This window comes from Camellia sinensis, chromosome 11 (assembly GCF_055761805.1).
Source record: "Camellia sinensis isolate YWXY chromosome 11, ASM5576180v1, whole genome shotgun sequence".
In the NCBI taxonomy this organism is placed as follows: Eukaryota; Viridiplantae; Streptophyta; class Magnoliopsida; order Ericales; family Theaceae; genus Camellia; species Camellia sinensis.
In genome coordinates, this window is record NC_138971.1 from 105,306,483 (window position 1) to 105,323,119 (window position 16,637).

At 35.8% G+C, this 16,637-nt stretch overlaps 1 protein-coding gene across 1 annotated transcript; it reads right to left on the reverse strand.

The window, feature by feature from the left end:
- Nucleotides 1–1,478: 1,478 nt before the first annotated feature.
- On the reverse strand, nucleotides 1,479–13,638 carry LOC114309354 (serine carboxypeptidase-like 45). Its single transcript, XM_028255065.2, has 10 exons — nucleotides 13,247–13,638; nucleotides 12,754–12,858; nucleotides 12,548–12,643; nucleotides 12,335–12,427; nucleotides 11,383–11,468; nucleotides 10,974–11,270; nucleotides 9,692–9,831; nucleotides 9,391–9,483; nucleotides 8,946–9,063; nucleotides 1,479–1,883 (listed from the first exon to the last, which is right to left on the reverse strand). The coding sequence occupies exons 1-10, from the start codon at nucleotides 13,506–13,508 to the stop codon at nucleotides 1,713–1,715; spliced, it is 1,461 nt and encodes a 486-aa protein (XP_028110866.2). The 5' UTR covers nucleotides 13,509–13,638; the 3' UTR covers nucleotides 1,479–1,712.
- Between the last annotated feature and the right edge of the window lie 2,999 nt (nucleotides 13,639–16,637).

Below are 16,637 nucleotides of genomic sequence, written 5' to 3' on the forward strand. Positions count from 1 at the left end.
TCTATCAATTCTACTTAAAACATGTGAATAGTTTAGATTGAAAATAAATAAAAAATTAGAATTTAAATTTATAAAATAAAAAATTTAAGATTTATTTTGTTATAGGTCTCAAATATCAAGTTTTTTTTTTTTAAAATTATTCTTAATATTTTATTCTTATCCGCACCGAATAAATTAAGAATATAAAGCAGACTTTTGTTTACAGGCGTCTGGATCCTCTAGAGTGATCCTCTGAAGTGATCCTCTAGAGTGATCCCTTATGGTGCAACACGTGTCCCATTAATGTATCCAACGGCTGAGATGATCCCTCGCCAAAACGGCGTCGTTTTGGTGAGCCAGACCAAAAAAAAAAAAAATCGCAGAGTTGCAGATCGAGAGGGAGGAGGAAGAAGAGGAAAATGGATTTGAGAGAAACCGGAAGAAAACAGATTTGAGGAAGAAGAAAACTCTGGGTTTGAGAGAAAATGGGTGGATTTGCACAGAAAATGGGTTTGAGAGATGAAGAAGAAAATGAAAGTTCATCCATGGTGATGAACTTCTTGAGAGACCAAACCCATTAACCCTCTCGACTCGATCTGCAACTCTACAATTTTTTTTTTTTTTTTTGGGTCTGGCTCACAGAAGAAAATGGAAGTTCATCCATGGTGATGAACTTCTACCCATTAACCCAACACAGAAAAAAAACTTTTCTTTCTTCTTCAAATCCATTTTCTTCTTCTAGTTTTCTTACATTTTCTTCTTCCTCCTCCTTTCAAATCCATTTTCTTCTTCTTCCTCCTCTCTCTCGACTCAATCTGCAAATCTGCAATTTTTTTTTTTTTTTTTTTTTGGGTCTGGCTCACCAAAACGACACCGTTTTGGCGAAGGATCATCTCAGCCGTTGGATACATTAATGGGACACGTGTTGCACCATAAGGGATCACTCTAGAGGATCACTTCAGAGGATCACTCTAGAGGATCCGGATGCTGTTTACAGACCCTAGAATGATAAACGGGAATATAAAGCAGACTTTGGTTGACCATTGACCCTGGAATGATGAACGGGTAGTTAACAGTCATTTCAAACACCAATTTTTTTAACAACCCTCAAATTAATTATTAAAAAAATAATAATAAAAACTATCATTTCAAACACAATTTTTTTAATCAAATTAAAATAAAAAAAATCAAATAACCAATTAATATATTTCTAAATGGGACCAAATTGATAATCAAATTAATATTTTTTTAGTGTCACATTATATTTACCACATTAGAGTGTCACATTTAGAAAAAAATATAGTAATAAGTTGAGTTTTTAATTTTATCACACATATATGATAATTTATTATTCGATGGTGATTAAACATATCAGTGACAACGTGATATTATTATATTAATTTTTTTAGGTCTTGGTTTTGGTTTCAAAGAAATGAAACCAACTTTGAAAACAAAACAAAATATCAAACAAGATGTCCTGTTTGAAAACATGATTCAAATGAAGAAAAATACCAAATCATTGTAACATAAAAAAGATGAGCAATTATTTGTTGGTGTCTTGCTGCATAGGACAAGCACCAAGAGACTTTCTCTATTACAAATGTCCAGAGTCCAGGACTGTTCCAAACACAACACAAATTTCACTCTATAAGTTGGGGTTCCAAGCAAAAGGTCCACAAATGTTGAATGAAAAATAGAGCCACACCAATTCAACCATGATGGGTTTAGGATTTTCAAGACTTGGGCAAAGGGGATCCCTGGAGGAATGCTCGGAAAAGTGTGAGGGCTTGAGAGGGGGAAGTGAAGGGCACTTCATGTGCTGCTCCTCTAACTGTTGCAAATGTCAAATAGGTAACATTTCCCCCCTTCCTTGATACCCCAAATGATTGACTCCATCCGGCCACCTGAAACCATAACAAATTTTTGATCAGTAAGTCTAGAAATACAAAAACTAGACACATAAAATACATGGATGGACGCAAGGGATTTTGCAAGATTTGTCAATACATCTTCTATGTCCGATTCTACGTTTGGTTTATGTGTTTTTTCTAGAGTTATTATTGTTGGTTATTTTTATTTATTTTTTATTTTTTAATTATACATGGACGCAAGGGATAACATAATATTACATCTTCTCTTAAAAGAAATTTCACTGTTAGTGTAATATAGCTGCAATATCTAGCTGTAATACTAATGATATTGTATACTTTCTGCTTTCGGTGTTAGCATCCTATGTACCACACTTTCCTCTCTATAAAAGAGAGTGATTTGCTCCTTGTAAATCACTGTACATAATACAATTTATTCAGTCTCTCTCTCTCTCTCTCTCTCTCTCTCTACCAAGTTTACATAGTATCAGAGCTAAGTTTATTTTCTCCATGTTCATAGTCCCGTACACAATGGCACTACAGAACTACTTCCAAACCGTTGTATCTTCCTACCAACCTGCTCAGAATTTCCTCACGATTCCAACGGCACCACCCACGTCACCAAAAACTTCGTCACGCGCCTTCACGCCCCACTTCCATGTTCAGCGCGTCTCTGTTTCCGCCACCACTCTCATACGCGTTCTCACACGCCTTCCGTTGCGTGCTCACGTCATCTCTGACGTCAGCCCTGCCCTTTGCGTGCGCCGCTCTTGCTGCTGTGCGCCGCACGTACACCGTCTTGCTATTGTGCGCCCTCGTGCACCATTCTGCTCCCTTGCGCCGCGTGTGCGCCATTCGGCAATCGTGCGCCCGCGTGCGCCATTTTGCTCCCTTGCGCCGCGCGTACGCCGTTCGGCTATCATGGGCCGCCCGCCGTCTCTGCTATTGTGCACCGCTCCGCTGGCTGTTATTGTGCACTACTAACATCATCCGGCCCTCTGTTGACTTCAACAGCCCCTTTCCTAGCTATTTTTGACCTTCCAGACTCACTGGTATACTCTGTTTTACCAAATTTTGCTCCCACAGACTTGTTCCTATTTATTTAGTTATACTCCATTTTTATTATGGATCGCCATGATGCCTCCTATCCAATTTATGTTCTATTTAATGGTTTCAATTATGTGTTGTGGGCCCAAGCCATGTCTTCCTTCCTCAAAGGACGGAAACTTTGGCATATTATCACCATGGATGTGACCAAACCGGTGAAAGAGAATGCTGAACTTACTGCCAAATATGAAGACCAACTCGAAGATTAGGACAGTAAAAACTACCAGATCATTACTTGGCTTCGGAATACCTCTGTTCCCTCTATTAGTCTTCAGTTTGGCCGTTTTCAACTTGACTCTGTTCCCAATCCTGCTAAAGCCATTTGGGATTTTTTGAGAGATCGATACCAGACTACCGGTCTTGCCCATCAGTGTCAACTTCAAAGTCAACTCCATCGCATGCGTCAAGAAACCAGTCAGTCTATTAATGACTTTCTTTCTCAAATGTATTCTATTTGGAACCAGCTTGCTCTCTCAGAACCGACATGGCCTCACCTTGAAGATGCTACTTTATTCACTAACTATCGTAATCAACAAAGGTTGGTTCACTTTCTCATGACTCTCACTCCCTCTTTTGAGCCAGTGCGTGCCTTTCTTTTTCATCATCATCCATTGCCCACTCTTGACCAAGTTATTTCTGAGCTGTTATTTGAGGAGACTCGTCTTGGTACACTCCAAACTCATCATGTGGACTCTGTTATTGCCACTCATCAGTCACGGCCCTCACCAAACCAACAGACCGCTGCTTGCCTCTATTGTCAGAATCGGGGCCTTCTTTCTACTCATCTTTTGGTTCATTGCCCTGTCCGATCCTGCCAATATTGCAACAAACTTGATCCTGGTCATCTGCAGCAGGATTGTTTTCGCAATCCATCCCGGTCATCTTCCAATAGTCACTCCTCTCACGATGGCTCTTCTAGGGGGAGCTCTTATCGTCAGTTTAATCGCACTGCTACCGTTGCCTTTGAGGATTTCTCTGAGTCTCCTGCTCCGTATGCCCCTGTTTTTTCTTAAACAGATGTTGAGGCCATGTTCAAACAGCTTCTCTCCACCTCTGGTACACCTCCTCCTACTGTTTTGTCTGTGACTCCAGGTAACTGTTCTTGGTATTTTGACTCCGCCTGTTGTAATCATATGACTTCCAACTCTACTATATGCTCCTTCATCTCTCCCTCTACTCATATTCTCGCCATTCATATTGCTGATGGTTCTCTCATGTCTGTCAGTCATGTTGGGACTGTTTCCACATCCCAGTTATTTTTACCTCAAGTTTATCATATCCCTGCTCTAACCTTAAACCTTATCTCTATTAGTCAATTATGTGAGCTTGGTCTAATCATCACATTTTCTGCTAATGGTTGTTTGGTGCACGACCCTCAGACAGGACAGACTATTGGGATCGGCCGTAAGCATGGACGTTTCTATGAACTCATTCAACTTCATGTTCCGGACTCCCCACAGATCGCTGCTTCTGCATCTGCTTCCTCTTTATCTCTTTTTCATCTTTGGCATTGTCGCTTAGGACATCTTTATGTTAGTCGTTTAAAGTCTTTGGTTTTTAGTGGTCAATTGGGTCTTGTACTTCATGATACTTTTGATTGTATACCCTGTCAACTTGCAAAACAATCTGCTTTATCATTCAATAAAAGTACTTCTGTTTCCCGTGCTCCTTTTGATCTCATACATTCGAATATTTAGGGCCCATCCCCTACTACTACCATGGGGTGATCTCGTTATTTTGTTGTTTTTATTGATGATTATTCATGGTTTACTTGGATTTTTCTCATGAAAACTCAGTCTGAACTTAAACATCTTTATTATAGCTTTGCCAACATGGTCCACACCCAATTTTCCAAAACCATTAAAATTTTTCGCTCTGACAATGCTATGGAATATCGGCATACCGATTTCCTTTCCTTTTTCAGAGTCATGGTACTTAGCCTCACTGTTCCTGTGCTAGCACGTCCGAACAAAATGGACGTACTAAACGAAAGCAAAGGCATATTCTTGACACTACTTGCGCTCTCCTTCTCTCGTCTTCCTGCCCTAAAAACGTTTAGGGGGAAGTTGCCCTTACTGTTGTGTACACTATCAATTGTGTTCCTTTCCCTATCATCCATAATCAAACTCCCTTTGAACGTCTACATGGCACTCCCCCTCCATACACCAATCTTCAGGTTTTTGGCTCTGCCTGCTTTGTTTTGCTTCAATCCCATGAACACACCAAGCTTGAACCTCGTTCTCGTCTTTGCTGCTTTCTTGGATATGAGATTGAGTATAAAGGCTTTCGCTGTTAGGATCCTTTCTCTAAGCGTCTTCTAGAGATGACAATTTGAACTCGGTCCGACGGGGACCCGGATTGCCCCGTCCCGATAAATAGGGTTTTCCCTAAAAATTATTCTCCATAGGACCGGGGCTGGTATTAAAAAACACATCCCCGATGATTTTCGGGCTGGGGACGGTGATAGGTTCCTAACCCCGGCCTCGGCCCGACCCTACCCCGCAATTTCCCCGAGCCATCCCCGTTGCCCCCGTATACCTGTATATATGTAATGTGTGTGTTTTTAGTGTGTTTAGAATATAATATAATATAATATAATATAATATAATATAATATAATATAATATAATATGTGTGTATTTGGTGACTGTGTTTAGAATATATATAATATATATGTTTGGTGAGTTCATCCATTCAGAACTCAGATTATCAACATACACACTCTCTCTCTCTCTCTCGTTCTTCTCCCCTCCCTCTAACTCTGTGAAACTGTGTCTCTCTCTCTCTCTCTCTTTCTTTCGTCCGTCCACCGACACCGACACCGACACCACCACCACTTGTCTCTCCCTCTCTCTTTCTCACACCTCATCTCTGCTGCCTCGTGATGTCTACAGATCTAGAAGATCTGAAGATCGTCTCCGGTGATAACGATCTCCGATCTAGGGCGCAAATCTGAGATAATGGTGGCGAGGGCGTCTGATCTGTGTTTGTGATTGGATTGGATCTGATCTTATTATATTTTCAGCTCTAAATTTTTTTTTTTTTTGGTTAGGGTTTTCTTAGATCTGTGTGTGTAATGAACAAACATTGAGTTGTTGATGATTGTTGAGTTATCTAAATTTTTTTTTGTTAAATTGTTGATGATTGAGGCTTTTTTTGGAGATTTTTCAGATCTGAATTTCAGAGTTGAGTTTGTTGTGGTTGATGATTATCGGGGATTTTTTGGGGTCGGGGAAGCCTGATCCCCGTTGGGGGAGGAGATAGGGGTAATGGGTTCTCCGTCGGGGATCGGGGGTGAGGACGGGGATATTTTGACCTTCGGGGATCGGGGACGGGAAGTGCAGTCCCCGGTCCCACCCCAGCCCGTTGCCATTCCTAGCGTCTTCGTATCTCCTTTCACTTACCCGCACTCTCCACTCTGGTCATCTTTACTAATCCTTCCCTCGATCTTTTCTCTAACCACTTTGATACAGGTTCCTTCTTCATCGAGATGCCCTTGTTGATCCCTGATCCCGACGAGACTATTCTCCCTGATGGTCCACCTCTCCTTGCACCTTCTAGCCCGTCTCCTCCTTCTTCGCCAGCTCTTCTCCCTACCAATCCTCCCACGGGTCGGCTGTACCGAGTAACTCAACCACCTATTCATCTTCGTGATTATATTGTTGGGTCTGCTACCTTTTCTACTTATGAACCCACCTCCTATCGTGAGGCTTGTACTAATCCTCTTTGGCAGCAAGCTATGACTAATGAACTTCAGATTTTGGACAAAACTCATACTTGGGATGTTGTTGATCTTCCTCCTAGCAAGACTGCAATTGGCTGCAAATGGGTCTACAAAATCAAGACTCATTCTGATGGCTCTATTAAGCGCTACAAAGCTCGTCTTGTTGCCAAGGGTTTCAACTAGGAATTTGGCATTGATTATGAGGAGATCTTCTCCCCTGTTGCTCAACTTACCTCTGTTCGCAGTTTGCTTGTTGTTGCTGTTGCTGCTGCTCGCCACTGGGAGCTTTTTCAGATAGATGTCAAGAATGCCTTCCTTAATGGTAATCTTCTTGAGGAGGTCTACATGCAACCTCCACTTGGGTCTACTTTTCCACCTCATAAGGTTTGCAAACTACAACGTGCCCTCTATGGCCTCAAGCAAGCACCCCGCGCTTGGTTTGCTAAGTTCAGTTCTACCATTCATGACTTTAGGTTCACCTCTAGCTCCTATGACTCTGCTTTATTTATACAGATTACTCCTCATGGTACCACTCTTCTCCTTCTTTATGTGGATGATATGATTATCACTAGTAATGATGCAGCTGGTATTCTTCACCTCTAACGTTTTCTCCACTGTCAGTTTGAGATGAAGGACCTTGGTACTCTTAACTACTTCTTAGGCCTTGAAATCTCCCATGACTTTACTGGTTCCTATTTGTCCCAGGCCAAATATGCATCCGATCTTCTGGCCCGTGCCGGTCTTACTAATCGCAAAACTACCTCTACTCTAGTTAATCCTCAGATTCATCTCACTCTTCTCGATGGGGATCTCCTCTCAGATGCTACTCTTTATCACCAGCTCGTCGGTAGTCTTGTCTATCTCACCATGACTCGTCCTGACATTGCCTATGTTGTTCACATTGTTAGTCAGTACATGTCGGCTCCTCACACTCCCCATTATACTACTCTACTCCGCATCCTTCACTACCTCAAAGGCACTCTGTTCCATGGCCTCCACTACTCTGCTTCCTCCTCTCTTGAACTGTGTGCTTTTTCTGATGCTGATTGGGCTGGGGATCCTACGGATCGACGCTCCACCACGGGTTTCTGTTTCTTCTTAGGGGATTCTCTTCTTACATGGCATAGCAAGAAACAATCCCTCACTGCCAGCTCTAGTACCGAAGCTGAATATCGAGCTCTTGCTGATACTACTCAGGAACTTCTCTGGCATCACTGGCTCCTTGCTGATATGAGTGTTTCTTATTCTGGCACTACCTCTCTCTATTGTGACAATCAGAGTGCCATTCAGATTGCTCACAATGATGTTTTTCATGATCACACTAAGCATATTGAGATTGATTGCCACTTCATTCGCCAGCATGTTACCCGTGGCACTGTTCTTCTTCTCTCTATTGTTTCTGTCGATCAACCTACTGATATTTTCACAAAAGCTCATCCTCCTGGTCGCTTCAATGATCTCGTTTCCAAACTCAAGCTGGTTGATGCTTACCCTCCTTGAGTTTGTGGGGGGCTGTTAGTGTAATATAGTATTGTTAGTGTAATATAGCTGCAATAACTAGCTGTCATACTAATGATGTTGTATACTTTCTGCTTTCGGTGTTAGCATCCTATGTCCACTGTTAGCATCCTATGTACCACACTTTCCTCTCTATAAAAGAGAGTGATCTACTCCTTGTAAATCATTGAACATAATACAATTTATTCAGTCTCTCTCTCTCTCTCTCTCTACCATGTTTACATTCACTGTATACAGAAAACACATTGATGGATGCACAAGATTTTGTTAGATTTGTCAATATATCTGTTGTGTTTGATCCTACATTTTATTTATATCTTTATGGAATTATTTGGTTTTTGGTTGAAGAAATTATGTATGGCGAGCAAAGGATAACAAAATATTATATCATCTCTTAAAAGAAATTTCATTGTACACAAAATACACTCTGCACATGATTTTGTAAGATTTGTCAATATAGTTTCATTTTGTGTTTGGTTTATGAGTTTCTAGTATTACTAGTTTTTTTTAACATATTCTTTTAACAGAAATTTCACAATATACAGAAACTAAACACAAAAGACACATGGTTGAATGCACATCAATTCACAAGATTGTCAATATATCTTCATGTCCGATTCTATTTTTCGAATTATTGCTTTTTGATTGAAGAAACTATACATGGAGACCAAGAGATAAAAGAATATAACATATTATCTTAAAACAGAAATTTCACTATATATACATATAATGTTAAAAGGGGTCACTTACCTGCATGTTGTCATACCAAGGAGAATACCTACCAAAGGTAACAAGCTTCAACTGTCGAGCAAGCATGTTGGCGATGATTCGAGTTTGCGTGAGCGGTATTTTTGAATCTTGATCTCCACTGATGCGACATAAATGTAATTTTAAGCTCTTTGGGATCAATTTCTGAACATTTGTTGAAAGTTTAAAATAGCATTTTGTTGGAAGTGAAAAACAGTGAAATAAATCATTTCCTTTTATTAAAACATAATACAATAAAACAAAAATTATGACAAAGTAGCTTAAAAGAGTGCTTATGAAATCTAGTGGAACAAGTTTTAGCTGCAAATGACAGACTTGAAGTGGCTTATTCAAAAGCGAGTTATGAAACACAAACATTGTTTTTTATGTGGAAACAAAAATATGTGAGCTTTTGAACACAACAAATAAGTTGGTGGGGATGAAAAACCTATAAAGCAGGACAGGGATTTGATCTCTGAGAAGTCTCGACAAGAGAGGCAAAATATTGATTGCAAAATTCTCTCTCTGATAAGCTTGACTCCTGCAATATCATAGTGTGTAGCATACTGTATCATTAGCTGCAGAGAAGACTTAAATGCACAGAAGACTTTCACTGTAAACATGACACACATCTTCTGTGAAAATCTTCTGTTTTCCAAGCATAGTTGTTAACTGCATTCCACACGGCCACATATGTATCTATATTGTGTGTGTGTGTGTGAGAGAGAAGAGAGAGAGAGAGAGAATACACTGGGCCTGAACAAAAACTCCAAGAGTATGGGAGGTGAGTGGTGTTGGCCTGTAAAGCTTCTTGTACTTGCGGTTTGTTAAGGTAGATGAATACTCTATCACTGAGGCATGGATCACCAACTATTGTTGTCGAAGCAACCTGTCACATAAAATTTGAACTCTTATTATCTACTAGAAAAGCTCTGTTGGTTGTTTGGCTTGTTACAGTTGGACATCTCACCAATGTAGGGATTTGTTGGTTGTCTGACTCGTTGTAGTTGGACATTTTGCCAAGGTGGAGATTTGTTAGATTATTGGCTCAATGTCCCATTCCCAATTTGATTTGGTTAGGTATTCTATTTTTTAGTTGGAATAGAATTTGTGGGAATATTTATTAAGTCAAACTTGACTTGTTTTGACTCTCATATTAGTTAAATTTGTAAGAAACCTATTTGACTTAGTTTGAACATCCTAAAAGTTTTGGATTTAATTTTTCCTAATTGGTTTTAGATTGCATTGGAAGGAACCTATTTTTATTTTAGATTAGTCATAAGAATGATTATTTCACTATAAATAGATGGAGATTCTCATTCATTCAGTTGGACTATTTAGGTCCTTCGAAACCTCTCATAGGGGGTTTTGTTGGAAGGACTTCAGGTCTTTTGATTGAACTTTTCAGTTCCTTGGGAGACCCCAATTGGGTGGAGGATGGGGGTTGTCAGAAGGCCTTCAAGTCATTGGTGGACTTTTCAATCCTTGGAGGTCTCTCTTTGGAGACAGGCTATTGGCTTCTTTGGGTGTATTGCAGAAGGTTTTCTCCTACCTTCGTGATCCTTTCATGGATTCATACTTTCTTGGTCTTGGAAGATTCATATTCATCAGTTTGGAGTATATCTTGTTTGAGAATATTTGGTAGACAATCTACTTCAGATCTTAGTAGAGCTTCAGCGTCCTTTTAATTTTTTTTTTTTAATTGGCGAAAGTCAATTGTTAGTTGTTAGATTAGCATATAGGCTATAGAAATTAGCCTCTCCACCCTTTGCCAAAGGCACCAAGTGCTTGCCCTCTTAATTTAACTCCCCTTAGGAGAGTTGAACCCATAACCTCCCCTTAGGACCTAAACTCTTAGGAAAGTTATGGTGGCCAACTAAGTTAGGCCTAGTTGGTTAGTGGCCTATTAGAGGTATTATTTTGGAGGCTTTCTTTATATGAATTGCACTGGAATTTAAGGTTTGAAATACCAATTAGCAGTGTCTTCATATCCAATAATACACACCAAGCTCTTCAATGTTTTCCACTTACCTTTGCAAGTAATTCATTGTGCACACCTTTGGGAGCAAATTGAGTTACACTAGGCAACAAGCAAGTGGGCAGGAGGAGATCGCTGGTATCGGTGTCACTACCCATCTCCTCTTTCATTCTTTGAAACACATTGGCGCATTCCTTTGACAGATTGTGATGAATAAACTCCAACAAGTACTTTGATTCATTACACACAGTGTTTTTCAGCATAAGCATTTCATCTGAAATGACTCCATGAGACCACAAAAATTCGGCATCATTCACACTGATTTCGATATCTAAAAGCGGGTTACCCAACTGCCAAAAAAAAAAAAAATGTTGTCACGATGAAAATTTTGAAGCTAAAGTTATCAAGAGATAATAAAAAAAATCTGCTACAATGTTTGTTTTGACTGATTTGAAAACTTACTGCAATTGCTTTGAGCTTGACTGGTTTGATGTTGGGTTGTTTGTTGTAGTCTAGCAATAATGCTGCAAGCTGTGGAATGTAGTGACCTACCACCATTTTGTGCACAAATGTTATTTATTGTTTTGTGGACAGGATTAGGAAATTTAGGGGAATAAATAGTCTCACACATGTTTTTTTTAGTACGATTAGATTGTTATTTGAAGACTTATTTTTTAGGATAAATTATAAATACATTCATGAGATTTATTAAAAATATAGATTTTTCGCTTATGTTTGTGAAATCACACAACAAATGCCCCATCTCTTAATCAACTATTAAGTCAAATTAACAGAGTGTATGGGGGGGTAAACAGCAAAAAAAATTTCTAGAATAACATTTATGAAGTTAAAACACTTTAGTTTTTTTTTTTTTTTTTTTTTTTTTTTTTTTTTTTTTTTATCTCACCATTTTTGCTCTCTATTTTCTTTTAATTAGTAACACTACTTTGCCCAATCATTACATCTCCCACTTTTGATCAGCAACACCGTCATTATTGCCTACAAGAATTTGATTTGTCATTAAGAAATGTTAGAGAATAATGTGGTGCTTTAGAGAAAGGAATTTGGTGGTGGATGGATGAATGAAAAGGATGGTAATATGATAATATTATTTTGGTATTGAAGGGTATTTGGGTAATTTTATTTTTGTAATTATTATTTATTTTTGTAGATACAAATGTGAGTGGATGAATGGGCAAAAGATGTCCGATTAACTTGATTTTTTGCAGGTATGTTCTACTTGATGTATTCTAAAATGTAAACAGTTTGGATTATCAAAATGACCCCTAAAATGGACCTATTTCGATGCACAACAGTTGCTGCTGCTACACGGGCTGCGCAGCTGCCCCAATTTGCGATGACAGTAAGAAGGTGGGATAGAGAATTCAAAGCTTGTTTTTCATTGAATGTTTACCTGCATAACTCTCCCCAGTCAAATATAAATCAGAGTCCCTATAACTTGGAAATTCCTTGAACCAGTTAATAATGAATTGCAGATTGTCCTGAGCTGCAAAAACCCAAGGATTTCTGGACTGAATTCCAAATTTAATCTTACACAAACAACTAGGAACCAAAAAAATATATATATATATATATATATATCTATAATCACAGTTGAAAAAAATACCAGTTTGAGTATCATTCCAACTGATGTAATCTGAGCTTGTGTTTGAGTAAGAAAACCCAACTCCAATGGGGCTCTCTACATACAGCATGTTTGATTCTGTCCATATTTTCAAATTACCATCAAAACTCTTTGTTGCAAATAACAAATCTCAGAAATGGGTTTTCATGTAATTAATCAATTAAACATAAATATGATGACAAAATTACCCAAATTCCAGGAATATTTGTTTTTCAGCAAGACCCCATCAGACCTCGGCTGGAATGGGCCATGCTCCATAAATGCACCAAAGCCAAGAGAAGAACAACCAGGGCCTTCAATTCAATCCAATCCAAAAATAAATAAATACCAAACAACATTATATAAAAATTTTAGCATTGATTAATAAACGCTACGTTTGTTTCGACAACAATGTTATTTGGAGAATGTTTAGTATAATCAAAAAACAAAGGATCAATTTTACTTTTATCTCCTAAATTATATAGGTTCTTGGAAGGGTCAAAATGCTAATTTCTCTCATAAATACTTAAATAACATGAGAGTAATTAGAATTTTGTGAAATTTGATCATCACTACTATTACTGCCACCACTACTATTAAAAGTTAAAATAAATAAAAAAAAAATTGATTTTTTTCCCAAAAAAAATGAAACATAAATAAATGTATAGAAATGAATGATATGTCAGAGAGATTATTAATTACCTCCATTGAGCCATAATGTTAAGGGAAGTAAGAGAGGGTGGGGTGAATCTGCTTCCACAAAATAATAGAAGAGAGCTCTGCCATGTTCAGCATCTGTAACTATGTAACCTGAGAACTGCTTAAAGGAAATATTGCCAGGTTGACCTGGGAGTGAGCTGATTAACCCACCACCACTACCCAAACAACATCTTGATCTTGATGAAAACAAGACAACCCAAGATATCACACTAGTATAGACTAAGAACCGGTGGAACTGAATCATTTTCCACCTACCCAAACACACCCAAACACACACACACACACACACATATGTATATATATATATATATATATTTCTTACTGTCTTCTGGGCCAATGATCTTTTTTCCAAAAACCCAATTCATCTAACTATCAGACAGTAAACTAAAAAAAGGAATAATAATATTTTAGGAGAATTAAAAAAAAAAAAAAAAAAACCTTAGAGTTTGACCTTTTTAACAAATTAAAATTAAAAATAAAAATTTTAATTTTGTTAATTTGAACTCTAAATTTTTTTAGGAAAATTTACCCATAAGTCCTAGTTTCTGAAAAGTTGAACCATTTAGTCCTAAAAGTTTTCTTATGCTCCATTTAGTCCCATTTGCACATCAATCTAATGTTTGAAACATTAACCTGATGTTCGAAATCTAATGTTCGAAACATTAATCTGATGTTCGAAATCTAATGTTCGAAACATTAATCTGATGTTTGAAACATTGTAATGGGACCTTTCAGTCTATAAGAAAACTTTTAGGACTAAATAGTGTATAAGTTATTAATTTGGGATTTATTGGTGCATCCCCCATTTTTTTATTTGTTTTTAATTTCTATCATTTGTTTATTTTCAATAAGTAAAATCAATAAAAAAATAATATTTAAGTCATCAAATGATAAATAGTATTTTAAATATTTTATACATATTTATATTGAATTTAATAATTAAAATATTATTTTTCTGTCTATTTCACTTAAAATATGTGAATAGTTTAGATTGAAAATAAATAAAAAATTTAAATTTAAATTGATAAAATAAAAAATTTAAGATTTATTTTGTTATAGGCCTCAAATATATATATATATATATATTTGTAATTATTCTTAATATTTTATTCTTATCCGCACCGAATAATATTTTATTTGTAATTATTCTTAATATTTGGTTGACCATTGACCCTGGAATTATATACGGGTCAATAATATTTTATTTGTAATTATTCTTAATATTTGGTTGACCATTGACCCTGGAATTATATACGGGTCATTGAACGGTCTTAGGGGTGGTTTGGCATCCCTATCTTTTTATTTTTTTATCTTTTTTTCATCACATTATCTCTCTATTTTTCTGCACATCTTTTTATAAAAAGACAAAAAATACACTTATTTAGATCATCCCAAACAACCCCTAAATATTACTCAACATTATTTGGGTTGGTTTGAAAAGTGTGTTGAATTTTTAATTTTTTTGGTTATTTTAGTTTGAGATTAAAAAGTCTTGTTTGAAAAGAATTTTTTAATTTTTTGTGAGAGAAAGAATGTAATAATTATGGATTGGGTGTGATTTTTGTTTTATTAGGTAAAAAAATTTATTTTGTCTTTTTGTGACTAACATAACCCCAAATCCAACCTAACCCTTCTTCCCAAACGAATCCTAAGTGAGTAATTTTAGGAATTTTAAAATTGAGTAATTTTAGGAATTTTAAATATTTTATCAATATTTTTAGGACAAATTACACTAATAGTTCATGTAGTTAGAATTCGTGTCACTTTGGTCTCTAACTTTTCAATTGTGACACATTTTACTCTAAATTTTGATTCTTATTTCAAATAAGGACAATTGAAGATACCATTGATTAATTTTAAGAGTAAAATTGTCAATTAATAAAATATAAACTAATTTGACAAAAATAAATGTCAATTTTTTTTAAAAAAAAAATTAAAAATTATTTCTACCAACCAGAGATAAAATTATATAAAATTGATAAAATCCTTTAGACATTTATTTATTAATTTTTTATCAAATTATTTTTTATTATGTGTTTGGATGATAATCATATAATCAGTGATTGTTAGGATTTTAATATGTAATCTATATATTTAATATATAAAATATTTTTAATTTTAGAGTTTTTGATGTAATGGATAGATTTAATAATGATATTAAAGTTGTCGTCATATTTGACTTTTATAAAAATAAAAACTAATTTAATGAAAATAAAAACAGTCACCCATTACATGATTATCATCCAAACGTATAATAAAAATTAATTTGGTAAAAAATAAATAAATGTCTAAAAAATTTATCAATTTTATATAATTTTATCTTTAGTGTGTAGAAATAATTTTTAAAAATTTAAAAATATAGTTTGACATTTATTTTTGTCAAATTAGTTTATATTTTATTAAATTAACAATTTTACCCTTGAAATTAAGCAATGGTATCTTCAATTGTCATTATTTAGAACAAGATTCAAAATTTAGGATCAAATATGTCATAATTGAAAAGTTAGTGACCAAAGTGACACAAGCTCCAAACTTTAGAGACAATTATGTGTAATCGGCCCATATTTTGAGCAAATATCTCATATGAGTGTAAGATTCACATATGACCCACATGATATAGGTCTCATATTTATGTGAAATATTTAATAAAAATATTAATAAAATATTTGAAATTTCAACATTTAAAAAATAAATAAATAAATACTATGGGCTCCAAATTTTTTATCAAATAAATGACAAAAGATTTCACATGGGTGTGAGATTTACAAAATTACAGATCTTACACCAATGTAAGTTATTTGATCATTTATTTAATAAAAAATTTAATATCTTCAAAATTACTTAAAAAAATAATAAATCTTATTATTTTAACTAATAAAATCTTAGAGCACCACTTGTAGTAAGAGTAAGGACTTATTTGTCATGCACTAAAAAAGTTAAAAAGTTAAAAGTTTACTATTTTATTTAAGTCACATCATCTTTTTACTATATTAGTTCAAACCCAACCCAAATTTAACCCACATTTCATAATAAGTCAAAAAATATACTTATTTAAAACATCTCAAACAATTCCTAAACAATAATTTTGGAAAGAAAAATGTTTGGGAGCTCTAAATTGGGAGCACTAAAGGAGCTCTAGAGAGTGGCCTTAAGTTTTTTTTTTTTTTTTTTAATTTTCACCTCATTAGTGGTCCATTAGTGCTCCCAAATTAGTGAGATGTATCATTATTGTTTTGGAAAAGTGAAACACGAGAAAGACCCATGATTGGTGCACTTCAGTCAGTATTTCTAGTTGGGATTGTTGCACATTCCATCAACGGTGTTGTTTGGTTAGAGATAATTTTATTAAAATAGTTAATAAAATAAAATAAAA

What these genes read in the sequence shown, in the direction of transcription:
- LOC114309354 (XM_028255065.2), bottom strand. Translation starts at nt 13,508, where the DNA reads ATGATTCAGTTCCACCGGTTCTTAGTCTATACTAGTGTGATATCTTGG. An exon ending in ACAATGAATTACTTGCAAAG is followed by an intron (nt 9,832 to 10,973) that starts GTAAGTGGAAAA and finishes TTTATGTGACAG; the next exon opens with GTTGCTTCGACAACAATAGT. An exon ending in AGTTTTTGTTCAGGCCCAGT is followed by an intron (nt 9,484 to 9,691) that starts GTATTCTCTCTC and finishes ATGATATTGCAG; the next exon opens with GAGTCAAGCTTATCAGAGAG.